At 44.0% G+C, this 26,032-nt stretch overlaps 2 protein-coding genes across 3 annotated transcripts in view; one reads left to right on the top strand and one right to left on the bottom strand.

Moving 5' to 3' along the window:
• The window catches only part of SLC25A21 (solute carrier family 25 member 21), a 500,058-nt gene extending 496,277 nt beyond the window's left edge, over positions 1-3,781 (top strand). Inside the window, exons 10-11 of the mRNA XM_059373107.1 lie at positions 781-838; positions 2,479-3,781. Of these exons, the coding sequence (XP_059229090.1) occupies positions 781-838; positions 2,479-2,482 (62 nt within the window). The 3' untranslated portion in view covers positions 2,483-3,781. The remainder of the gene's footprint in view (positions 1-780; positions 839-2,478) is intronic.
• A 99-nt stretch (positions 3,782-3,880) lies between these two features.
• On the bottom strand, positions 3,881-19,962 carry PAX9 (paired box 9). 2 transcript variants are annotated; one of them, XM_059373106.1, is made up of 5 exons: positions 19,662-19,962; positions 18,278-18,904; positions 15,128-15,270; positions 5,207-5,429; positions 3,881-4,998 (listed from the first exon to the last, which is right to left on the bottom strand). In XM_059373106.1, the coding sequence occupies exons 1-5, from the start codon at positions 19,663-19,665 to the stop codon at positions 4,985-4,987; spliced, it is 1,011 nt and encodes a 336-aa protein (XP_059229089.1). In that variant the 5' UTR covers positions 19,666-19,962; the 3' UTR covers positions 3,881-4,984. The 2 variants fall into 2 exon arrangements, with proteins under 2 accessions (XP_059229089.1, XP_059229088.1); XM_059373105.1 differs by lacking the exon at positions 3,881-4,998 and having other exon boundaries at positions 5,036-5,429.
• Between the last annotated feature and the right edge of the window lie 6,070 nt (positions 19,963-26,032).

Raw genomic sequence — 26,032 nt, 5'->3', positions numbered from 1 at the left:
GATTCAAGAGCATGGGATTTGTGTCATTTATTGTATCAGGTAGAACATAAAATCATCCACATGCAAAGGCCTTTCCTGATTTGTAGGTAACATCAGTGTTTGTTTTTCTGTATCATAGTCCTGTTGATCTTTCAAGACAAATAGTGGTCTGTGACACTCAAACCCCACCACCAAATTTTCAAGTCTCTGAGGCAGAGAAAATAAAAGCAAAAGGAGGTTAAAAGCTAGCTATATTTTGTAATATGTACATTTTCAAATATTCAGAAGCTATTTTTCACACTGCAATACAATTTGAAGGCCATAAGAGAAAACTAGAATCATCTATCAAGCACCCTCTTAGAGCTTTCCTTCTAGAATGCAATTAAGACTGCTAATTATGGACTGAAAAAGATAAATCCTTTGCCTACATATGAAAAATATTAATGGTTTCTGTTTGCAGGAATACCACATGCCCTTACATGACTAAATGTGTCTATATTTATTTAGTTAAAAAAAAATTAAAAGTGCCTAAAAAAGAATCTGATGAGAAATGATGAAAGTTACAGAAACTCATAGAGAAAAAATGTGTTTGGATATTTGGAAACTCAAGATGGTCTTGATTTTGCTCTGAGAATTTTCCACAATAGCCTTCTATCGATGTATTAGAACCCAAGGACTGACAAGTCTACACAGCCTCTGCCTGATAGGCTGCATGGGACTTCACAGATTCAGAAACCCACTAGGGGCAAGTGATACTACTTTGCCAGATTTGACATAAAAACCAGCTCTTTTCTTTTCTAGGTGGTGCAGTGATGTTGCTGGTTTATGAATACACCTATTTATGGCTTCAGGAGAACTGGTGATTGCCTAGCAAGTGTTGAGATCATGGGTATTTGCTCTACAGCACCATAAGGAGAGACTATCAGCTCAGTTGATATGATTGTAAATTATAATTATTCAAATACGTAGAGTCATTAAGGGGAAATAATTTAATCAAGAACAAAACCTATTTTGACACTTCAGAAATTCTCTCTAGACAATTTGAGACTGGTTTTGGCCATATCCATAAATCTGTGAGAACAAAAATAGTATGAAGTAATGAGGTATGTAAATTGAATATAGAAAATAGCATAGAAATTAGATATATTTCATAAAAGCTATATAAATCTCATGCTCTGTATTCCTCTTACACTGATTCACAGTGAAAATCCATTGTATTGATAATTTTTTCCCATGAGGTCAAGAAATGCTTAAAGTAATAAAAAAATTAAGCCAAAATTTGAACAGTTTTTATAAGGAATTAAATTCTCCCATAAATAATATTTAAAAGGCACAAGGAAAATGTTTTTAAAGTACACTAAAATGGCATTTTTAAAAGGTTGAATTTTATGTTAAAATTTAAATCTGGTGGTGGTCTTTAGAGTAATAATAATACACATCACAACTATATTTTCCCAAAACTACTTTAAATTTTGCACTGTTGTTTAAAGCAGGTCATATTTTTAAATCCGGATACATGAAGGTTTTTGTGGCAAATAGAACACATGAAAATTTCCTTCACATAATTCCCTTTGAAAATAGTTTTTCTTGCTGAAATAGTTTCAAGTTAAAACACAGTTGGAGGGGCGCCTGGGTGGCTCAGTGGGTTAAGCCGCTGCCTTCGGCTCAGGTCATGATCTCGGGGTCCTGGAATCGAGTCCTGCATTGGGCTCTCTGCTCAGCAGGGAGCCTGCTTCCTCCTCTCTCTCTCTCTCTGCCTCTCTGCCTACTTGTGATCTCTGTCTGTCAAATAAATAAAGTCTTTAAAAAAAAAAAAAAAAACCACAGCTGGAACCACTCCTTGGGCCCATTTTTGCTGTCTGTATTTGCACCCAGGTATTTTTGTTCAGACCTCTTACCTTTGCCATTCTTAAAAAGAACTACATTTCCAAGTTATCCATTTTAAGTGACAGCTTCAGGTGTGAAGTCAACTATCTGTGGTGTAAAAATGTGTACTGTGAAGGGGAAAATGTTTCAAAATAGAAGTACATTCTTAGCATTTCCAAAGATTCCTGTACTAACATGCACTCTAAGAAATAGCTCCTTGGCACTGATATAACCAGATTCGATTTTATATTTGCATCCTGAAATGATGCTACTTCAGTAGCTACAGTCAACCAAAATATCTGCCCATTCTAGATGACACCTGTTCTTAACTACTACTGAGGCAGATTTCTACCGTGAGGCTCTGTCACTAAAGCATTCTGAAAATAAAAAATAAAAGATAACATGATAATTATTACTTTTTATTAATTTAGAGCATTTGAAGTATAAAAATAAAGGCTTTTTGACATACTGTATATACATACACAGCCTTTGGTTGTACATCCTTTCCAACGTGGTTTTTTAATTTATATTTCAGCCCATTATTCCAGAAGAGGGTCATTAAAAGTAGGGGGGAAAAAAGAAACAAGAGAAATAAGAATGTGTCTGTTGTACAACTGTGTTCTATCCTTGCAGGTAACGCTCTTGCATCTTGTGAGGGAGAGAAATGCCTGCATAGAGGCCATGAAATTGAACCTTGAACCTCTCCCTGTGAATGGGATGGAAAAGGATCTCTGAAGAGTGCATTTGCCAGTTTAAAAACAACACTTTGACCCCCTAAAAAACAAAGGAAATATGTCAACATTAGCCAGTAATAATAGCATTTATAAATCAAACAATCCCAATCCCCCAACCCATCCCTTTTTCCTTCTTTGATTTTTAGAAGTAGCTTTAAATCATATTTTGCTTTGAATAGCAAATTGCATTTTAACTTTCTGTTGTCTTTCTTAAGTTACTCCATGTGAATTCACTGTTGCTAAGAAAAGACCTGGGGGAAAAAGGGAAAAAAAAAATCTTGATATCATTAACAATAGATTTTTTAAAATAAAAGAACCGGAAAAAATTATAAATAGCATTAACAAGAGAGTTCTTAATTTAGATAAAGAAAATAATATTTCATTGTGTTTCCATACAAATGATTGTTTTTTTTTTTTAAGACTCCTAGTAGCCATCTAAAAAAAATATCTGATAAGGGATAATTCTATACCTTATGTCAGTTTTTCTGGACGGCAGGAGAGTCCCTGTATGGTATGGTTTTAAAGTCTCCACCAAGATATTGGACTGGTATCTTCATTCCATTCGGTTTATAGTCTATTTTCTCACCAGACTGGGAACTCCAGATGTCAACAGGAGTTTTAGAAGATCAAAGGAAGACTATGGCCCTGAGAGTTTATCTGCTCGTTCTGCTTATTCTTCTCCTGAAGTTATAATCCTCTGTTTGTAGCACTGAATTTTGCTTTAGAAATAAATGCAGTTTAAAGCTCTCTCTATAAGATAGCTGTTGCTTGAAGCAAGCAATTCCTCAAATATAACTTCTGTGTCAGCAATCTGCTTACTGTTTATATGCTAAGGATCTGAAACCTCGCATCTGAGTTTTACGTGAAGCCATGAAACTGATGTGGCGGAACTGGACTGCCGTGTGGACTGTGCACAGCACAGACAGGAAGAAATCAGGATCACCTCACGAATGCCTCTTTAACATCCACATCTAGTGATGTGCCCTTTTAGTTATTGCACAGAATTAATACCAACAGAAGAAAACCCCACAATATATTAATTTTCCAATAGATGAATTGTACCAATGTTTTAAAAATGTAGTTTCAAGCCTACATATTGCCACGCTGGAAGAACTTTCTAAACAGAAGAGAAAAACTGTAGAATTTTGCCCAAGAAAAGCAGTTGTTTTAAACTACAACACATAGCACACGCTCACACACACGTATACCCCACAGCTCTGAGATTAACATTGAAGTGAAAACCCAACTGTTCTAGAAAGATGGAAACTATGTCCTGTAACTCCAGAAATGAATAAAAGGAATTTAAAACAATTAAATAGCATTTGTATTTCTAATACCACCACCAGTCTACCTCGACGTGAACCATGCTTCTGTACAACAATGTAAACTTCACAGCAAGCTGTTTTTACATTCATTAGAGCAGAATTTTCCATTTTCTTTAAATTACAACATAATTTTGGGCTGAGATTGCTGAACACACAGGTAAGCCAACAATAACAGTACAATTTAGTTTCACAGTGGTTTTCTTAACATAAAGTTCATTTTAAGTGTCTTTGCAAAGCATTTCACATTAAACTTAAGTTTCTAAGTGACTTCCTTAAAAGCCTTCTTGTCCAGATATTTTCCACCCTCATGTCTTTATATGCTTGGCATGTGTGTTGTTTGATTAGGATACAAAACGGGAGACTGGCTTGTTTAATCTGTTTTTGAGTCCTCTGCTGTAGAAAGAAAATGTCCTTCATAAGATGTTGAAGCCTTCACTGCACACACAAAATTTGGGGCAAGTCCAGGTCCAGGAGCCCGAGCAGCCCACCACCAAACAGAGACAAAGACGCTGCCAGAAAGTCACCTTTGCAAAAAGAAAGAAAAAAATAGATAGGGGTGGGAGGGAGGGGGAATATCCCATGGAATGAAAACACAAATGCACCATCCAGAGTCCATATTTACAAACTAATAGAAAATATAAACATTATTGTATTTGGAACCAAGTCAAAACACCAGGAGCAGCTAAATTCAGATATTGCTTGTGTTACAATTATATTTTCCAACATAATAGGTCATCTCTTAAGAATAAACAAAGCATCACTCAAGTCAATTATTGATTAGTTTCCTAATGATGAATTAAGGCTTATTTGGTCACCTTATTTGATTAGAGGGTGTAGCATAACTTCTTTTCTCTATGTATTTTCCTTTATTGATTTTGCAAAATCTCAACAATTGCACGTTTCAAAAGTTCAGGTTGATTTAGAATAAATATACACATGTGGTTTTACCAAAGACTAGTTTTTAAAAGTTCCTTAAGCCCTTTGAGGGGTGCAGGTTTCTTTGCTACGTTAAAACAGTGTGTGGGCAACACAAATGTCTCATTCAATCCTTAAGATTGCTTTTGTTTTCAAATCCTAAAGTCATGTCAGGCTTTCTGTAAGAGAGAAGTTATGGCAAGAAATATTTAAGTGTCATCAGCACAATGGATTTGAGTCCATAAGCCAGCTTTGGGGGGCGGAGGGCAGGAGGGCTGGGATCTGAGACCAGGGAAGAGGGGGAGGGTAGGCTGAGGGAGACTGGGTGAAGCTGCGGTGCGGACAGAATTTCCCATCAGAGTGCAGAAGCCGTGACAGAGTGACTACCTTCTCTGGCTGCCTGCATTCCCTTGAACGCCAGCGATGCGGGAATGTCACAGTTGTGGGGGGACAGTGGGGTGCCGCTGGCATGTTGCCACCCGTGTCCAGCCACATAACCGGAAGGAGCGGCGCTGTAGGTCATGTAAGGCGACACTTGGGCCGGGGTAGGGTAAGGAGCCATGCTGGATGCCGACACAAAACTGCTGACAGCTGGTAAACCATTTGGTGCCTGAGAGTAGGAAAAGAGAAGAGGGGAAGGTAATCACATTGTAGCAGCTGACATGGCACCGGTTTTCAGAAAGTGGCAGAATGTAAGTTTGGAGTAGCAGTAGCAATTTTCTGACTACTGTCTGATTTTTTTTTTTTTAAAGATTCGCTCTCTTTAGTCTACATGCAGTATGTTTGAGCAGCAAGACTGGTACTACCCAAACATAATGCCAAAAGACATTATTCCTTCCACAGAGGTTTTTGAGGAGGCTACAACCCGAAAATTCACAATATTTGCTTTGCTATTTGGAATTATAGGGAGGAAATAGAGGGGGAGGAAAGAATTAATGGTGATTAAATACGCTCAGAAGCTGTTCAGCTATCCGAAATGCCTTTGTCAACCTTCCCTTGTACTTTGGTTTTGTTTGGCTCTTTTGTTGAAGCATTTGTGAAGGGCCTGGTTGGTGTAGCTTTCATTTCCAGTAAAGAAGGCCACAGAGTGTAGGCTGTCACTTTAGAAACTCAAAATGAGCACGACCTTTGTTAAATAAAACATGGGCCGTATTTTAAAATGTCATGTTGAAAATGCCTGTTGGACAAAGGACATGCAAAATCAGGCAGTTGTAAGAGTTCTTAAATGGAAATTGGAGGTATTTTTTTTCCCAGAGCTGTTTTATCAAAAAGGAAACAGTCTATTGGAATATAAAAGAATTGCATATGTGTGGTTTAAAACTGGAAAATTGGTTTGCAAAGTTTTGGGGTCCTGTGATAGGAATTTTTAAAAGCCACATGGATAAATCTCTTGAAATGAATTTAAATGTAAAATCTGAGTTTGCAAACAAAATGCAGCAGCCCTGGCAAGCGATTTTGCCTAGAAACCAGTGCTCTCCTGGCATCCAATAAATTGTTGGTATTGTTACTATTAACAACAACAAAAACACCCTGATTTATAATCCTGATTCTGGCATGAACACTTGGCATCCTCCTTCAAGTAACTTATTTTTTCCCCTCAATTTCTACATTATTTAGAAATAAGGAGTAAATCTGTTTCCTGGTAGTGATGTGAATGCATTAACATATCAACATATCTCCTAGTGAGAGTGTAGTGTAAATACTAGAATTACAGGTAGTAAAACTGATTCAGTCCTTAGAGGTAAGAAAAGCAGACATATGTTAATTAGATGCTTTCTCCAATTTAATTGCAACATAGAAATTATTTTCCAATTTAATTCATTTGGGTATTATTTTCACTTCCACCTCTATGAGAATGCAATGATGGGCTCTCAAAAAGGATTTTGTCGATTTAGAGTAATACACAGAGTAGAATAAACACGGGTATGACTTAACACTGCTCATGGATTTCTGACTAAAGAAGAATTCAAATAGAGGGGTTATCCTCGTGTACTTGGTCTGTAAGAACACATACCTCCTGTTCTGGTTGTCAAAGTGCCTATTCTCTGAAAAATGAGGAAGGGGAAAGGACACTACGGCTTTTTGAATATGTCCTATGTTCCAGGCACAAAGAAAGATCTAGCATATTTTATGGAATATGGAAGATTAGTAAATTGTAGCTCATTATAAACTACTGGGTTTATAATGATAATATGTAATGATTACAACACAATGTTCAATCAAAATTAAAATGTATTTCAAGGATCCCATGAGATGGTCCCCCGTTTTTTTTTTTTAACAAAGAAATCACTGCACATCACTTTAAAATATAAATGAAATCTTAACCTCTTTTTATACACAAGAATGTAGATAAAGGAATTTAGCCATTTACCCCAGGCCAATTGGCAAGTCAATGGTCATGTCTTAAAAGAAGTTATTACCCCTGTCTGACATGGGAACTTCTGTGACAAATCTTTTCTTGCTTTTTCCAGGACAATTAATAGACACAATTTAAGATCAAACTAGGGCATCTTTTGAAAAAAGATATAAAAGATTATTTCTCTTTCTAGAACTCTATTCTCATTGTTATATCCTCATTCTGTTTCTTAACTTCTAAAAAAAAAAAAAAAAGAATAAAATAAAATAAAAAAACTTTCCCCCCTTTCTGAGGCTGGCTCATCAGAGAACGGCTCAAAGAGGACACACTCTAAGGCTCTCCGAAGGTGAGTAAGATAGCTCTAAAACTGTGGAAGAAATCTAGCATTGCATAGAGATTATAGCTCCAATCATGTTTGTGGACAATTTTCCCAATAATCCATAAGAAATGCATTTCAAAAGGAATCATTCCAGTCCACTTATAGAAATGTATTTGCATCTGTATTGGCCTCTTTCATTCTAGATTTATTAATATCTTATACTGTTGACACCAGTGTCACCAAGAATCATAAAATAAGAATGTTAAGGTTAAAATTATTTTTAAAATAGTGAAAATCTTTGCCCAACCCTTTACAAGGATAGAAGATTAAACTATTTGATATTATACATGACAGAAATAATGCTCTAGTGAGCCAAAAAATGTGTTGATGAATTCTAATTTTCATGACAGCTAAGTGTTTCCATACTCATTCTTTATCCTTTGAATTTTTTTTCCCATCATGCACAATTACAGTTTCCTCTGAAACACCTGCTTCATCATCTCTCCCCTCCTCCCCTTACACCCTTGCCCTTGGAACCTTGATCAATAGAACCACCTATTCCTTGATGGGAATAGCCTTTTCTTTGGGGCTCTCCACCTGTTATGTTGCAATGTCTATAATCCCCTTACATGGACCGACTTCTTTTTTCCCTGAAACATTCCCCCTGAGAAATTGGGCCTGACTGGACTCTCATCTTACATAATGCTCCTGGGATTCACTGCAAGGAAGAACACTGGATATAGGCCTGTGTTACCTTCAGGTGCCTTACTTATTCTGTGACCACATTGTTTGTCGAGCATAAAATAAATACTATTAATTTTTTCCATATTTGTCCAATTGCCCATACTTAAGGCACCAAATTTGCTTTTATGTTGGTATTACTATTAGTATTAAATATTTCAAAATTCTCCAAAATCCATAACATATTTAGGGTCATTTTAGTGATGCAGTGCCCTCTGTATTGCAGAAATTGAGTAAGAAGGGAAGCACAAGGAGGTTCGATCCCATCTTGTTTGGAAAGGCAAGAGGAGGCAAAAGTGTTTGCTTAAAAGAAAAAAAAGAAAACCACAGAAATCTCTGAACAGCATAAAAATAACTCTCAGCTTTCCCTCAGGTTAAATCATGACCCAGATTTGGGGTTAAAAAGCTTTGTCTTAATTTTCCTTTTTACTTTTAAAGGTCAGATTTAGCAATTTAGAAAAAAGCAGCATAAGAAAGATGAGATGACAAACATGCTTTAAAATGTACCTGCCACCTTCACTATTCATTCATTAACTCAATAAACCTATTGATTTTCTCACTATTAATTTTGAAACATGACATCAGTAAAAGATATAAATCTCTACTGGATAAAATAATTGTTATTTATGAAGCAATCACTGAATAAGTAAAATTTTCCACCACAAAGGAAAACAACTACAGGTAGCATTGATGTTTGTTTATTCTTTCCAGTAGAAGAGTACATGACTTAAACTTCCCAAATCTGTTTAATGTTTTCAGTGAAGGGCATGTAATTAATCTGAAAAGCTAGTTAGGCTGAGTAGAGACTACCAAATGTACACCATAAATATAATGGGAGCAAACATGCCAAATTACTCTATTTAATTGGATTGTAAATATGATTTATAAATCAACCAACATATGGAATCCCCAGAGAAGAGTAAACAAATTTTCCAAATGAAACCCCAGCAATGGGCACGTAATGGAAATCTCATTTTTTTAATTTAATTTTTTATTTTTTATAAACATATATTTTTATCCCCAGGGGTACAGGTCTGTGAATCGCCAGGTTTACACACTTCACAGCACTCTGGAAATCTCATTTTTTAAAATGACTTTACCTACAGATTTCATAAATAAGACCTCAGTCCATCAACCCCTTTTTTTTATGTGGATCTGCCATAAAAGCCATGAGAATCCTCTCCTCCAGGGAACTGTACAAGGATCCTCTCTGAAGCAAACGCTCTTCTACCTAATTTTGAGAATGAGATTAACTAAGTCAAAGTAAAATATACCAAACTGCATGCCCTAAAAAAAGTAAGTTTCTTGCTTTGTTGAATGTTTTGAGAAGAAGACAGATTTTTATCTCACTGGCATTAAAGGAAATAGTCTAGGAAAAAAAAAAATACAATGTCCAGTTAAGGTTTGAATGAAAGCATGAGTTTTCATTTTACTTGTTCTAAAATGTTAGAAATACAGATTTGTCAGTTTTTAAAAATATGTTTTTAAATTCGTATGTTGAGAAGCTATATTGGGAGAGAGCTGGACTACACACAGTTTGAGGACAGGAGCTTGCCTTAGTCACTTCAGTGGCCTCAGAAAACAGGACACATCATAGGTGTTTCATAATCATGTGCATACCTAAGTTAGTGCAGCCTTTTGAAAGCAGAAGATGCAATAGTCTTGCTTTAAAAACAAAACAAAACAACAACAGGAAAACTAGGCACTCTTTATCACAGAACTGGCGGTACACTTTAAGTAAGCAACATGAATAAAGCTGTTGAAAAAAGTAAATAAAAGTTCTAACGTAGCCATTCACTATTTGATTTATGCTTGTTCCATCTACACACACACACGGAAAATGGAAATGCATTAATATCCAAACACTTTTGACCACAAAAAAAAAAATTGAATTAAAATAAAAAAAAACAAAACAAAACTAGTATGACAACTGTCTGGCAATTACAAGTTATAGACCAGTAGTCTTCACATTCAGGGAATTGTCTACTCAACATTTTCTCTCTTGAAGAAAATGCAGATAATAGTGTCAGGTCCTGTATCCACAATCTTTCATCCACTCATCAGTTCTACCTGGTCCTCCCCTTATGATAAAATGGGTTTACTTTGGCTTTATAGGAAAGTAGATTTAGCCACAAATAGAGATGTGCTTCACCTAGAATTTAGCCTCCATATCATAAGCCAAAAAAGTTTCAGATCTGAGAATAAACAAGATTTTCTCTTTCGGGTATAATCTTTTTTGACTGTTGTTCTACCCACCTTTCTTAATTCACTATGCAATGGTCTAGTAAAACAAGTCCGATAAAGTGAAATGATGGTTGTAAATATGGTTTCAACATTCATTGAAAAAGATCTTAATTATGCTGAGTTATCACACTGCAGATCTAAAAGTCTTTAGGTAATGCAAAGCCGCTATTTAAATTTTTTTCCTAAATTTTATGTTTCCAATATATGAAAATTAAGGTAGCCTTGAAAAAATTTCAAATTACTTTTTTTTTGTAATTTATATGACACATTTTACTACTACATAATCATTAATCTTGTTTTAAGGCACGAATAGTTAAAAGCAACCCAGGTCAAGGAATGTTTTTCATAATAGATAACATCATGAATTTCAAAGTCTCTCTATTGGTATTTGCCTATAGTTGGATCCTCTACAAACTTATAAATTATTTAAGACAAATTTAACTTTATTTCATAAGATGAAAAATCCAGTGCAACTTCATTTATATTTTCATGAATACATTATGTCTGCAAGGACAACCAGTGTTTAAAACAATGCACTAGAAAATTATATTCACGATTCTGAAATACTATATTTCAAATACAATATACAAATGAATGATCTATAAGAATTTCAGATTAATTTCCCTCGAAATCCAACAATTTCCACAACTCATTTAACTTTTAAAACTCTAAACTTCTTAAGTTCATGTTTGTATAGACTATTCCCCATCTCTGACATCTCAATTTGTTGCTAATGTTATATTAAACTTGCTGAGTTAACATACACTACCCAAAATTAGACATACTCAAAGCTTGTTAATCTAACATTCAGATTACTTCAGAGTACCAGATATGCAATATATTTTTTATGAGAAAGTATGCCCAATTGTAGAAAATGTTTCAAGAACTATACAACTATTTATAAACTCTAGGAGCACCTGGGTGGCTCAGTGGGTTAAGCCTCTGCCTTCTGCTCGGGTCATGATCCCAGGGTCCTGGGATGGAGCCCCGCATCGGGCTCTCTGCTTGGCAGGGAGCCTGCTTCCTCCTCTCTCTCTCTGCCTGCCTCTCTACCTACTTGTGATCTCTGTCTGTCAAATAAATAAAAACTTTTTAAAAAAATTATAAACTCTTTAAGATGAAGTGTTGTTTCACTAAGTGCCATGTAAAAGGGCAGATATATTCAAACTCCCCCCACCCTTTTCTTTGCCATACAATTGCATTCAGTAGAGATTTTATGTTTTCAACAGAAGAGAACCAGCATTAGGAACCAGAGAACATGGTTGCCATTCAGAATTAGAGGAGACTAAGGAATTCTAGCCCAATATTAATTGCAGGTGAAAAAAGCCAAAACAAATAAATATTCTTCCTCTTCTATCTTCAAGGATAGATAATAAGGACTTCTGAATGGTAATAAAAAATATTGACTTCAATATAATATCAATAGGACAAATTTGAATATTCTATAGTAGTATTTTAAAAAACAAAAGGTAGGTATGTATATAGCAGAAATGTGCATAAGCTTCTAATTACTAGCGATCAGGCATCTTTTCTTTTTTTTTTTTTTTTTTTTTTCAGTTTAAACTGAAAATAGAAACTCTAGCTTACAGTAATCACTAGTACCTACAATCAGTTGTCAGTTCAGTTCCTTTAGTAATCTTACAGGTGTCTTCGGGGAAAGATTATGCTCTAACTCCTATGATCCTGAATTCTCAATTTCCTCCTCTATATACTAAAATGAAACTGGGGTCATATAATATTGCTCTATTTAATAAAAATTATAAGTGCCCTGAAATTATATTTAATGCTCGGTTTAATAAAAATTATAAGTGCCCTGCATTATGTGCATAATTTGGGAATGTTTTTGTCAAAACCTTTCAAAATTTTTTGATAATAAAAATATAGGAGAAATGTTACTTAAGTTTACGTTTTTGTTGTAAAAGTGTACTTACGCTGATAACATTTTGAAAAATAAAATTTAAAACTAAAGCTGCCATTTGAATATTGGTAAGAGAAATGCACACATATTTACATACACACACACACACACACACACACACACACACACACACGACACCTTACTATTGCTTTTTTGTTTATGAGCAAGTATTAGTATAGAATTTTACCCTCAAGAAAATCAATGCCTAAATTCCAAAACTGCTCACAAAATGACACAGCCTAAATTTCTGTGCCTACTTAGCACACCCTCATCATTAAGCACTGTACTGATAATTATAACAGAGTAACCACTGATTTAATTGTGCCTAGAAACTTCTCAAGCTTTGAAATTTTACATCATCTGAATTATATTACTACATGGCAATGCAGAAGATTAACATACTGCAATTAAGAATTTTCCAAATTCGAGGCACCTGGGTGGCTCAGTCGGTCTGCCTTCAGCTCAGGTCATGATCTCAGGGTCCTGGGATTGAGTCCCCAGGCAGGCTCCCTGCTCAGCAGGGAGTCTGCTTCTAGCTCTGCCCCTCCCTCTGCTAGTACAGTCTCTCCTTTTCACTCTCAAATAAATAAAGTCTTTAATTAAAAAAATAAAAGAAGAAGTTTCCAAATTTAAGATATAAATATCTTTTTCTTCTGGAAAAAAAAAATTAACTTGTCCTCTTATGTATTTAGAACAATACTTATTTGGCCACATGTCTTTCATTTATTTGTTTTTATAAATCTCATAATTTAGTGATATAATATTCAGTGTTCAAATGTAATCAATTTTAATATTCACAATATACAGAGAAGATTATTTGAATCAGTGCTCTATTTTTATTTTAAATTGGTCAGTGTTGTTTTGATATGTGTGTATAAAAATTAACCATTTCTAAATGAGTATGAACATTAGATCTATAATTCAAGGGAGAAAAAAATGAAATAACCAAAGATTTTTGAATTATGACACTGCTTTATATAAGCTGGGTTTATCAACTATTTGTGAGAATTAAAAACTATTTTTCAACTCTTTACTTCCTGTTGTTATTATAACAAATGATGACCCAATAAAAACTACTGAGCTCCTTTTAAATGCCTGCTATTACGCTAGATGCTTTAAAAACACTCCTTCTAATGTTTGGAACAAAATGCCTTGACACTTTTTTACTATGATATCTTTGAACAAAGTATACTTGCACCAAAAGAAAAAAAAAAATTGCTTGTTTTTAAGAGTCAGTCTCTAACCGCCACTTACAACCTCCACTTAAAACCACAGGTACTATTAAAGGGATGCTTACTGTGCGCCATATGGCCGCATTATCTCACTGAATCTTCACAACATCTCCTGAGGTTGGGGCTATTATTTCCCCGTTTTACAGATGAAGAAATACAGGTGTTAAAAGGTTAAATAACTTGCTTTAGTGACAACTGACGCCAGAAGCTCTGAGTTCCCGACCATTGTATGTTCTGCCTCTTCTTTATGAATGAGGGGCTTTTTATAAAAGAAAATGGCAAGCTTTCATATCATTTCTCCTTGGCATTCTTTACCGGTAGAAACAGACTCAGGAAAGGGACTCTCATTCTTCGCTGCTATTTTCTGGGATGTTTGACATGGGACATCTACTAAATGTATGACACTGTTTTAGCAAAATAAGGGAGAGAAATGAAGTGGAGATGGGTTTTTTGGGGTTTTTTGTTTTTTTGTTTTTTGAGAAAACAAGGATTAGGATTTTTTCCCAAGTGAATAAAAGTAACAAGTAAAACGCTGATTTTTGACAGATAAGAAAACTCTAAGAGTTTTAGGACTTCAAAATAATAAAACGAAAACTGGGTACTTTGAGGCTTTGGCATTGGAATTTGGTATTAGGAAATTTGCAGATCTACCCAAATCTGCTCTAAGAAACCTTAGGCTGCCTTAAGGTCCGCGTTTGTTTGTTTGTTTTTCAGAGCTTTGCGCCTCGGACTCCATCCTGGTGATGAATTTAGACTCAAAACTCTAGGGTTTTTGTGGTGGTGGTTTCTAAGTTTTTCTCGGGGGAAGAAAAAAAAAAAAACACGAGTGTTTTAATTTTTCTTTTGCAGAGTCGGGGGAGGGACAGAGGGAAAGAAAAATTAAACGGTCCACAGCCAGTCCGTATAATTTGAGGTTTTCTCACAAACCTCCCTTGGGAGATTACACCGTGACCTTTAATCGGAAAATGGTAACTTTATTACGTTTATCTGGTTGCCCTCTCCTCACTCGCAGGTTGAGCCACGTTTGTTTTCGGGGAGCCACGGCCGGAGAACGGTCCGAGCGTGAGGACCCCGCAGCCCGCAGCGCCGCAGGCCGCGACCTCGGGCGTGCGCTGGGCGGGCGCCGCCCCGACAACCCCGCCGCGTCGCCCGCCCCCGCGGACGCGCCTCGCAGGGGTCCCCAGCCCCTGTGCCAGCAGCGCCGGGGGCTCCGGGCGCGCCCCCCACCCCCTACGCCTGCAGAGGCCACGCGGGCCTGGAACCGCTTCTATCGCCCCAGGCCCCCGGGGCTCCTGGCGGGGACTCGAGGCCTCCACTCCGCCCTGGACGATCCGCGGCCCCGGGCCCGCCTCACCCGCCCGGGCTAGGACCCCCCGCAGGGACGGACTGTCGGCCTGGGCTTCCCTCGGTCGAGGTCGCCTCGACCTCGACCTGGGTCCCCCGTCGCGCAAACCCCCGCCGCCTCGCGGCCCACCCGGCGGGGCCCTCGCCTCCTCACCTGACCGTACTTGGCTTCCTGCTCCAGGGCTCCTTTCTCCAGCCCGTTCACCGCGTGCGGGGCGGCGGCGGGGAAGTTGTTCCGGCCCAGGCTGCTCCACTCCTCCACCTTGGGGCTGTGGTAGGGGGAGCTGTCGCTCACGCCTGGGGAGGAGGAGAAGGCGTCAAGCTGGAGCGCCAACCCGCGCGCCCCCTCCTGAGACGCGGCCTGAAGCCGCGAGCGCCGAGCGCGGGGGCTCCGACCCTTGCCCTCGACCTAGCCGGGGGCGCGGGGCCCAGGCGCGGCCTCGCCGGCTTCCAGGCCGGGGCCCGGCGGAGCTCACGCTCCTCAGAGTAGGCCTCTCCCAGCTCTTAAACCCACGCCTGCGGGAAGATTTTTTTTTTCCCCCTTTTTCAACTGCCTTCGATTTCCTCCTCCCCTCCTCATTCCCCCGGGGAATCAAATGGAAAGAACCTGAACGTTTTCCTAAATCGAGGAATGAGAGACGTGAAGCTGGATGCGCTCGCTGATCATCCCAGGCCTAACCCAGGGTCGACTCGGGATTGACGAAAACGGGGACTGGTGCGGACTGAAAATGGAGAGAGGAGCGTCCTTGGCCTAACCGTCCTTGGCCTGTGCCGGTGCTCAGAGACAACCAGAAAAGTGCTCACCGTGCTGTGGGGATCTAGTACTTATGTCAATAGATGAGACAAAAGATCTGCAAAGTCCTTTGCAAACAAATAACTGCAAGTTGCCCACAACACACATGCAAAATATACATGCATAGTTTGCCATGTGTGTTCATAATTCGTGGTTATCCTTGATGTTCTATGTCTACACATTAAATATGTGAGGTTATGTGCATATAACTTAAAAAATAAATAATACAGTTACCACTGTAAATGGTACCAGCATCAGTAGTAAGGTCACAGAGAGAGGGTTTCGTGGGGGTTTTTTTTGTTTGTTTGTTTTAGGGGTCTTTTGTTGTTTTTTTTTTTAATGAAATAAAAAGTTAAGAAAATGAAGGTAGAATTGTTTTTTTTTTTTAAGAGTAAAGCTGTCAGTTATCCTTTATGTTCTTAGTACAGATACAAAGAAAATTATATGCCGTAAACTGATTACCACAATACCTACAAGTGTGCCTACTGAATCACTGCCATCTTTAAATGACTAAGTGAAGTTTTAAAAGAAAAGATATTTGAAGACTATGAGCGATGTGTTTTTGTCTTTGGAACCTATAGGTGGAGGACTGAAATTTTGACAAAGCCACTACAACTTGATTTTAAATACTTCCATCTGGCACAGTGCTTTGAAGGGGCAATTGTTTTGTAGAAATGATCACTTACAGAAATAATCATTTTATAGTCACAGATTTGTCAGAAAACAGGTTGTTTAAAGCTGGCATCCAGAATCAACAACATCTAGAATGAAAAGTTGCTCCTCTCCATATAATCCATTACTTTTCCAACTGATACTTGGTCTGATTGTAGGATCCCCAGGGAAGAGCAACTCTGTCAGTCTTTTTTCACTGTTCCTCCCCCTCTCCAAAGAATTAGATTGTATTCCAGTTTGCACCAGGAAACCGTGTTTTGGCAAAGAACTGCCAGTCTCTCTTTGCCTCCCCAGACAAAAGGCAATCGGTGGGCACAAGACTGAAGTTATCTTAAGAAATTGAGATCCCCCTGTGAGCCCCCATTTCTGCTGATCTCACACTTTCCCATGAACAGGGGCTTCCTTTAAATGTCAGTGAGGTCAGTTTATCCTATAAATCAAGGGCAAACTCTCTCCAACTAAAGCGCCAACCAGCTCCAAATAAGATAAAACTGAGCTCCTAGAAAAATCTTGTAAATTCACAGTCAGCAAACAAGAAGACAAGAAATCAGGGCTCTGCTTTAATTACTTAAAAAGATAATTGTGCCAATGTGGTGGCAACAGAGAAAGGCAGGAAATAATTAAAGGAACTATTCCCCGCCTTTCCTACTTAATTTTTCCCCTGCACTTTTTAAACTTTCGGCCAAGAAATTAAAACGGTAGGCTCTTATCTCTGCATTATTTAAATTCTGTGCCTAGGACATGTTGACTTTTTCCTCCTACCCAGAAAGAATTCAATGCCAGTTTCCTTGCTGTTGTTGTTTTGTCCCATTATGAAGTAAAGGAAAACAAAGTCTGGTCTGTGGAAGCCCAACTGTGCAGTAAGGCTGGAGAATCCTTCTTGCCAAGCAGAAAAGACACTCGCTAGACGGCAAGGTCAAGGGTGAGAAAGGAAAGGAGCAATAGGGTGGCACCGCTGAAAATGTGCAGGTACTAGGTGTCCACTGGCATTCCTAGGGGCGGGGGGGGGGGGACCATAAAGGGAAGCCGCAGGCGGGTAAACTGAGAAAGAAGAGAGGACATGATGAAATCACTGCACATTTTGTTCCCATCATAGCAGTGGTTGGTGCCAGTTCTTAAGACACATATAGTGAACTCTACTAAGGTAAAGGCTGGAGGTGGGGGCAGTAGGAAAAGAGAGAAGGAGAGAGAGAGAAATAAAGCAGAAAATTAGTCCCAGAATGAGCAATGCAGTAACATGCAAGTTACTAGTAGTAACGTCGGGACCTCCGTTTCCGAGGAAAATGAAGTGAAGCATAAGAATGAAACCAATTAGGTGACATTTGAACTTCCTGCCTGAGCAAATTTGGCCTGATTGCCAGAATCCAAGAATACTGCAATTTCCACAGGGTGCCCGACTCCTCGAGGCCGCATCCGATCCCCAAACAAGCTGCCCGCAGCGGTGTCTGCAGCCAGCAGCCCCACGCCCGCTCAGGCCTCCCGGGCTGCGCCCCAAGTCCGACCTGGGCCGCGCTCTCCGAGTGAGCGAGCGGGTTTGAGGCTGCAGCGGCGCGAGAGGCGGGGGAGGGTGGAAAATGCGAACCATGTGTTGGGGATGGGGGGATGTTATGGGTCTGGTAGTTTGAGATGAGGCAGGAGACTGTGTGTGGCAAGGAAGCAGAGGGCATGAATTTCAAGTTAATGAGATCAGGACACCCCCTGGGAGGACTCCTTAGTTTCGAAAGGAAAAAGCCTCAGGTGGTGGCACAGACGCGGGCCCGGAGGCCGCAGATACAGAGACACCCGAGAGGGTGCAGAGGGAGGGTCTGCACACCCACACCACCCAGCCCCTGACCTTACCTTGGTCGGTGATAGAGCGAATGCCCAGGATGTCGGTGACGGAATGGGAGGAGGGCCAGGTACGGGGCATGGCCACCGAGCCGGGGATGGCAGGCACCCCGGGCGGCGTGGGCACCTTAGCTGCGGCCGCCGTGATGGGGCTGGGGTACGAGTAGATGTGGTTATAGGGCAGCGCCGGCTGTGGCGCGGGCTGGTGCTGCTTGTATGAGTCGTAATGGCCCTGTTGAGCCAAGTTGCCGATCTTGTTGCGCAGGATGCGGCTGATGGAGCTCACCGAGGGCACGTTGTACTTGTCACACACGCCGTCCGCCAGCAGGCGGTCCCGGATTTCCCAGGCAAAGATGCCAGGGTCCCTTTGCTTGTAGGTCCGGATGTGCTTCACCACTGTAGGGGTGGTAACTCGGGGCTTGCTGCCCCCAATGGCTCCTGGCAAGATCGAGCCAGTCTCGTTGTAGCGCGCCAGAATCTTGCTGACGCAGCCGTGCGAGACCCGTAGCTGGCGGCTGATGTCACACGGTCTGATGCCCAGTTGGGCCAGTTCCACGATACGAAGCCGGATGGCGTTGGGCAGCGGCCTCCCGTTCACGAATACTCCTCCCAGCTGGTTCACCTCCCCAAAGGCTGGCTCTGCAAAACGAACACACGGCGCGCGGGGACGCGCACCGGCAGTTTGGGACAGCCGTTTTCCACTCGGCCTCCGCCCACATCAGAAGGCCGGGCAAATGCACCCACCCGGGACTGGGGACCTGGGCTTTCCCCAAACCCTACTGTCCCCGAGCCTTGCCCAATGGCCGCAAACCACTAAGGTCTAGTCGCACCCCCCACCCCATTCCCAGTGGTGCCTGCGGCCACTACAAGCAAATAAAGTGGTGAGACGCAGGGCCGCTCCAAGTGTTCAAAAAGCCTCCGAAGCAGGCGGGGAAATCGGTCTTGACTCCTGCAGCTAGCTCCTTCTCGTCTGCTCCGCTCTAAAGTCTCTGGGCTGCTACCCCTGGAGCCCCAGCGCCCCGCCTGGGGACCGACGCAATTAGTCTAGGAGAAACTACAGTTCGTTTGGATTTCCCCCCCTGTTCTCAGTGTGTGAGTTTGTGTGAAACAAAACTTGGTCCGCACTGAGGCTACAGAGCTTGCCGATGCCACCGCTCCCTTCTTTTAATATCAGAAAATGACATCAACAGCAACCCAGTAGCCAGCGTTCATACTGAACTGCTGAGTGCCCTGACCCTTAGCGTGTTTCTAACAACTTGTAGGAACAGGAGCAAAGTCAATAAGAAGAGTGTGAGCGCTCAGTGGTGCGCGCCCTCGCGCTCCCTCCCTCCCTCCCTCGCCCTCTCGTTCCCTCCCTCCCTTCCCCGCTCTGACAGCGTCCCCCGCCGCCACTCACCCATTGCTCCGAGCAGTACACCAACCGGGCCCCAATTCCGAACTCCCAAAAAGAAACTTTTCGCACAGCCTCAGTGGCCCGGCTTGTCGCTGCCCCAGGCAGCCGGTGCCTCCGCTTCTGCCCGGGAGGAGGCGGCGAGAGCGCAGAAGGAAGGAGTAAAAGGAAGTCTGTACCCCGATGAAAGAGGCTAGAGTTCTGCATTTCAATCTAAGCAGCAACGTGGGCTGGCCTGAGCCGGGCCGGGCGGCTCCGTCTATCACTCACTGGGGCCACGCCCTCGAAGAGGAGGGCCCGAGGTCAATCTGCGTGGTGATTGGTGCGAGCCGCTGAGCGACAGCGCAGTCCGGGAAAGTTCTTCCGCTGTCTCTTGCAAGCTTGCAGTGCACCTGGGTGACTAAATACAATGAAAATGGGTGTTTGACACCTTCCTAGGGTCAACTCAAACAGACAACAAAATCAAGCTGATAAATTTGCTGAATAAGCAAATGAAAGCATTTGGTCGGAATATGAGAAACTCTAAGGGGGAAGAAGTTGAGACGGGGGCAGGGAGAAACAGACCCCTCAGAATTTAAATTAAAACTCTAGGTGGGAGGTGGGGGCCACCGTCAGGTGGGTGGCGGGGGTGTTTCTTAGAATAGCCGGTCTTGCAGGTCTCCAGGGGCTATCTGGAGAAGGACATTTTAACCGGGATGATACCTTTTCAACTCCAGCCTATGCCAGGTGACGAGAGCGCAGGTGTTAGACGATAGGCCGATCGGAGAGACCAGGAGGTTGAGGGGAGACCAAGCCAGAGGTGGAGGCCACTGTGACCCAGGTGGAGACCCCTCTCCTGCCTCCAGAACTAGCTCCCCAATGCAGTTTCTGGTGGTTTCATCCAGGAGCGCGGGGCCAAACCTTAGCTACGCAGGCTCCAGGCTGCGGCCGCGCGCGGTATGCGGAGGACTTAAGCACACGAGGCTAAAGCTAGCTCACAGCCAACGTAGACGATTGCCTGTGCGTGAGGCACTTTCCTTGGAGGCCAGCGCGCCACTGCACTCAGCCTGGTTGCTGGTCTGGTGGTACTCGAAGCCAAGGTTTGCCCACCCACCGCCCCCGCAAGAGTTTTGTTTAATCGAAGAGACTTGGCCCCAAGAAAGTTGTACGCCGAGCCTGCACATATATGTAATTCTCCTCTCTGTTTAGCTACTAGGGGCCTTGAGAGTCAGCCTACTTCTGAATTTTCACTTTCGATCACTCTAAGTCTAATCTAAAGTGTATAGTACTCTTTTTGGCGGCCAAAGTTAATTACATTTTGAGTATGGGTTATGGAGAATGCTAATCAAAATTAAAAACAAGATGGGGAGCATCTTTAATGAACTTGGGTGTTTGGACTTCTTCAGGTCGAGGATGTTGATATTGCTGCTTGACCGTCATAACACTACTACTTGTGCACACAGGATTCCTGTTGATCTTCCCACAATCCTGAGGGATGTGTGTAGCTCCAGTCTACTACATACAGGAAAACTGACCAGGCCGGGGTTCCGGGCCACTAAGTGACAAGAAGCCAGAAAAACGAATGATCATCTGTGTTTTTTGAAACGAAGAGCCACCCCCAGATGCTCATGCTCCTGTGGTTGGGGCCGCAGTCTGATTTCAAATTTATAGGTAAGAAGAATGAAAAGATACGGATGCGTTCAAAGACCCTTAATTTTTTATTATCGGGTTCTTTTTTTTTTTTTCAAGATTTTATTTACGTATTTGACAGAGATCATAAGTAGGCAGAGAGGCAGACAAAGAGGGAGGGGGAAAACAGGCTCCCTGCTGAGCAGAGATTCCCCGATGTAGGGCTCGATCCTAGGAGCCTGAAATCATGACCCCAGCCAAAGTCAGAGGCTTAACCCACTGAGTCACCCAGGCGCCCCTATAGCCGGGTTCTTGCGAAAAGTCTCACAACTAGAAATACTTGAATTTGTCTCTTTATTTGTTTGTTTCAATTGTTTAAAATCTCCAGTTTGACTAGATAGCGATTTTATCCTGGTCTGACCCCGAATACTTATTGTTTGGCATCGCCTGGTATTTTACCATGCGGAGGTCTTTGAAGAATCCAAGATTTTTAATGCAGCAATTCCTTCCTGGAGATTGGGTGCAAGTTAATTGAGAGACTGAGATACCAGAGAAGAGCCTACGACGGAGATTTGTGTGAAAGATGGAACATGCCGGACTTCTAGATCAAGAAGCTAGCTCCCTGACTCCTCCCCCGACAGACACGGACTCAACTCTGCTCCAGCGCCCTGTGAACGCCTTGCGGACTTTGCTGGGCGGCAGTGTCGGTAAAGGGCTGTTCCACCTTCTGGCTGACAAGACCCGATGCCCGGATGTGGATCTGTGCGCTCTATGAGGATTTTAGTGGTTCTACAGCACCAACCCGGAGTGATCCAAAGACTCATTGTTTAGAGCTTCGGCTAGGTGGACCTAAACACAAATCCCTCCCGTTTGCCCCTAAACTCCTTCAGCTGCCTGACATGTCCCGTGCTCTAGAACAGGTCTGCTACTATCTCTTCATTTCCACCTGTTGGACTTGGCCGCGGCCGCGCGTTATCTTTGTGGCGCACCCTTTCTCCCCGCTCCTTGGAGCGGGGCAGGCGGTCACCACACCAGCGGGTGCGGGTGTTCGGTGCTCTCAGCTCGGCGCATTCCCAACACCCCGCGAAGAATCGTCGGTGTTTAGGGACGCTAAGTACCCGTAGCAAAGTGAGGCCCGAGGTTGGGCGGCAAAAGGAGTAGAAACTTCAAGGGACAGATCGAGGCGAGGGATCCTAGAGGAAGATGCTGATGCTGAATGCTGAACCCTCCCGGGGCCGCACCCTGAGTGCTATGGTCAGGTAACAGGCAAATCAAAGAGCCTGAGCGAGAGATAAGTGACTTGAAAAAGGGAAAGAGGACTCGAGGGCTAGAGGCGGGCAGGCGAGAGGGAGAGAGAAACCTAAAGGGCCGGTAAGCCTCGACAGTGGGAGTAGGGAGGCAGGACTTCGAGAAAGAACCAAGGGGCAGCTGGGGTCAGCGCTCCCTGGTTACTGCCCGCTGTGGACCTGGGAGATTACAAAGAGATGGGGGGGGGGGGAGGGGGGCAATCTACCAAAAGAATTTCTTCTAAAAGACTAAAACCAAAACACAACCAGTAAGGCCTGCAGCTGACACAGGCCAGGAAAAAGCCAAAAGCCCTTCCCAGTGTGCTTTCGTGGCCTCCTCCAAGGGGCTACCCGTTCTCTGGGTAAATATTTACTCAGTGGGAGACTGGAAGCTAGCGGGGGAGGGTGGGAAGGAGAGGGCACGCGGGGTGGAGAGAATCCCTACGCTCGACACCGGCGGGGACAGATGTGTCCACCGGCCAGAGGGGAGCCAGGGCCCGGGACTGCAGGGGCGGCTCGGCTCGGGCACGCCGCCGGGGGAACTTCAGCCCACAGCGCACCTCTTGGGCTGGACTCCTGCCCTGCCGCTGCGGGCCCAGGCCAGATGCTGTGAAGTCTTCAAAAATCTGTCAGCGGTCGCAGTGCCGCGGACGGTAATCTGTGGCGCCCCCCTCTCGGCATTAGCGGGATCTGAGGAGAGACGACCAGAAGGAAGAGGAATCTAGCGAGGCCGTCCTCGCGCAGCCTGGCAGACGGCGCCTGCCCGGGGACCGCGGGGGACAGCCGAGGTGGGACCCCGGCGCTACAGGCTGTTGAGGGAGAACTCTTCCCTATAGCTCTGCAACCCGGACCCACGCCCTGGGCTGCTACCCGGGGTCTGCAGGTCAGCTTCGCCTGAGGCTGGGGGATAGAATGAGAGACGCTATGCGTGCGCGCGTGAGAGGGGTCCTGTTGTTCTCGGTGGCATTTATGAAGAGCAGAGCTGGCAGAGAACATTATGGGGCAGGTTCTTCCAACTTGCCCTCCTGCTGGGGACAGGATCCCGGGCCGGCGCGGGCGACAATGTCCGCTTCTCGCCCTGCCCAGGGAGTTCCAGGGAAGGAGAGGAGGCAAGGGTCTGAGCTCCGCGACGGGTTTTCGGAGCACAGTGACTTCTTGCAGCCTTGTGAGGAGGGAATGAGATAGAAACAAGATCTCGAATCCGGTTCTCCCAAAGGAGCGCCTCTTTCAGCGTAAGTGGAAGATTGAGCGCGGCGTAGAGAAAAAGAGGCCAGACTTCAGTCCTCGCCAGACTGCGCGGCTAACGCCGGGGCCACGGGTTCCATCCCCGATCTGGCCACGGCTCTGTCTCGGCCGCTCGGGGTCAGCTGCGGCTCCGCCGCCTACTCGACCTCCCAGCGCCTGCTGCGGCACGTGGCAGCCGGAAGCGCACCCTGTGCCCCAGGCGAGGGAGGGCCACCCTTAGTGCGGGCCAGGCGGGAACCGCGCGCCGAGCCGCGGGCTAAGTGGGGGACCGGGTGGGGGGGGGCGCTGGAGAGAAAAGCTTTGGGGTGAGGGAGAGACAGACCACCAGAGCCCTCAGCCCCAGCCAGGCCCCCGGGGTTGGGGTGTGGGGGTGCTCACACACTGACCTGCAGGCCCGGACTTAGCCCGGCTGCGGACGCCGCCGGACGTACCAGCCCCAGTGGAGGCTGGGGGATGGGGGAGGCGGCCCCCAGAAACAGCCCAGAAGATTCTCCGAGAATCGCCAAAGCCTCCCTGCTGCCTCTCCGCCTAACTGCCGACGATGCTTAGGATTCAAGACGCTTTCCCCCAGAGGACCGCAGCATGCAGGGTCCCGCCGGAGCGGGAAATCCCGCTGCGGGCTGTGGGATGGGCCCCCGGGGCTGAGAGCGCTCCTCACTCGCTTACTCCTTCCAAGGGCAGGGGAGGGGCCTGTTGTCGCCTGAAACCCGCTTTTAATTCCCCGCCTGCCTGTTTCCGTTCACCCGGGGTTGGTTTTTCTGTTTGTTCACTCCTTCTGTTACAATAAAAACAATCGACATTTCTTTTCAGTTTCCCCATATTAGCGTCACTCAGTAATTGTTCTCCACCCCTCCCCCCGCGCTGAAGGCGAACTGGATTGCTGGTACCCTCGCATTGGAAGGTTTCCGAGTATATAAGCAAATCTTCCCTAAAGACTTTAAAGTAAAAATAAATAACGGCCCGGGAAATTGCCATGACCTTAACATCACTTTCTGAACGCAAATTACACCCATTTTTCAGTTTTCAACAGCAGAATTGCTTTCAGAAGGACGGCGCGGGGCCCCACGTTATAACCATGTTTTATGGTTACATTTGCTTTTTAAATCCGCAAATGAAAGAGAACACATTTTTTGTGCAAGGGGCAAAACTTGTGGCTGCGGTCCCGCAAGTGCGATCAAGGATGGATCCCGGTTGGGGGCAGGGGCAGGAATGATTCCTTCGGGGAAGCCAGGCTGAACCCTTAGGGAGGAGGCACTTCGCCCTGCCTGGGTCTAAGAATCTGTAGAAGACACACCACCGCTCGGTGAGGAGAGAAGGACACCGCCCGCGGTCGCTCTACAGCCTTGAGCTGAAGCAGCTCAAGAAAGTTGCAGCTGCGTGTGAGGAAAGCAGGTTTTCGGGGCTCTTAAAGACCCTGCCCTCAGGGTCCCTGTGAGGGCAGTGGGGCTGTCTCCTTCCGAAGACCCGATTGGCCCAAAGGCTGTCTGGAAAAGATAAATGCGAACCAGGCCGCCCCTCTAAGCCTTGGTTTCGGCTCTGAAGCACACCCTTCAGGGTCCCCCTCTCGGGCAGGTTACGTTGAATGCAGCTTTCTTGGGAGGCTGGGATTGTCTGCTGGCTTCAAGGAGCCGGAATCAACCTGTGGGCCAGAATCGGAGCTAAGCAAAAGCTTTCCTCCCATTTTCTGTGATGCAGAGAACAGGCTGGCGCACTTCGCGATTGCGTGCAGGGAGTCCTCGCACCTGGGCAATGGGCAGGGAGTGGTGGAGCTGCCCAGCTCCGGGCGGTCGAGGCGCGGGATTTCCAGGCTGTCTTTTCTCTGGACGAATTTCTCAAGCACCACCAACTAGCTCTGCGTTGACCGTGAAAGCAGATAATCTTGCTGCACTGTCCTCACCATCCCTCCGAAAACATGAGTGGGGGCGGGGGTAGTGTTGGAAGCAGAGTCAGGGTCGGAGTCACGGAAAATTTGCTGCGGTCTGGGGAGTCCCGGGCTACCTTTCTCTGGTCCGAGTCACCTCGTCATAGCGACACCTATAGGTGTCAGATTTGATCGCTCTCCCACAGTAATGTTAGCAAAGGTTCGGAAAGGCCTTTGAAAATCCGCAGAACTTTTGATAGCCCAAAATTTTTAGTTTCCTTTTCCAATTTCACCTCCACCCTCCACTGGGCTCCAAATCCCCATACCGTTCTCTACCACTCTCCAAGGCAAAATCGACCATCTGTCTTTTCATGATC

Source organism: Mustela nigripes, chromosome 13 (genome assembly GCF_022355385.1).
Source record: "Mustela nigripes isolate SB6536 chromosome 13, MUSNIG.SB6536, whole genome shotgun sequence".
NCBI lineage: Eukaryota > Metazoa > Chordata > Mammalia > Carnivora > Mustelidae > Mustela > Mustela nigripes.
Note: the sequence above shows the minus strand (reverse complement) of the source record. Positions and strands in the feature narration are given on the sequence as shown.

What these genes read in the sequence shown, in the direction of transcription:
- PAX9 (XM_059373105.1), bottom strand. An exon ending in TCGCTCTATCACCGACCAAG is followed by an intron (nt 15,271 to 18,277) that starts GTAAGGTCAGGG and finishes CCTCCTCCCCAG; the next exon opens with GCGTGAGCGACAGCTCCCCC. An exon ending in AGGAAGCCAAGTACGGTCAG is followed by an intron (nt 5,430 to 15,127) that starts GTGAGGAGGCGA and finishes TCCTACTCTCAG; the next exon opens with GCACCAAATGGTTTACCAGC.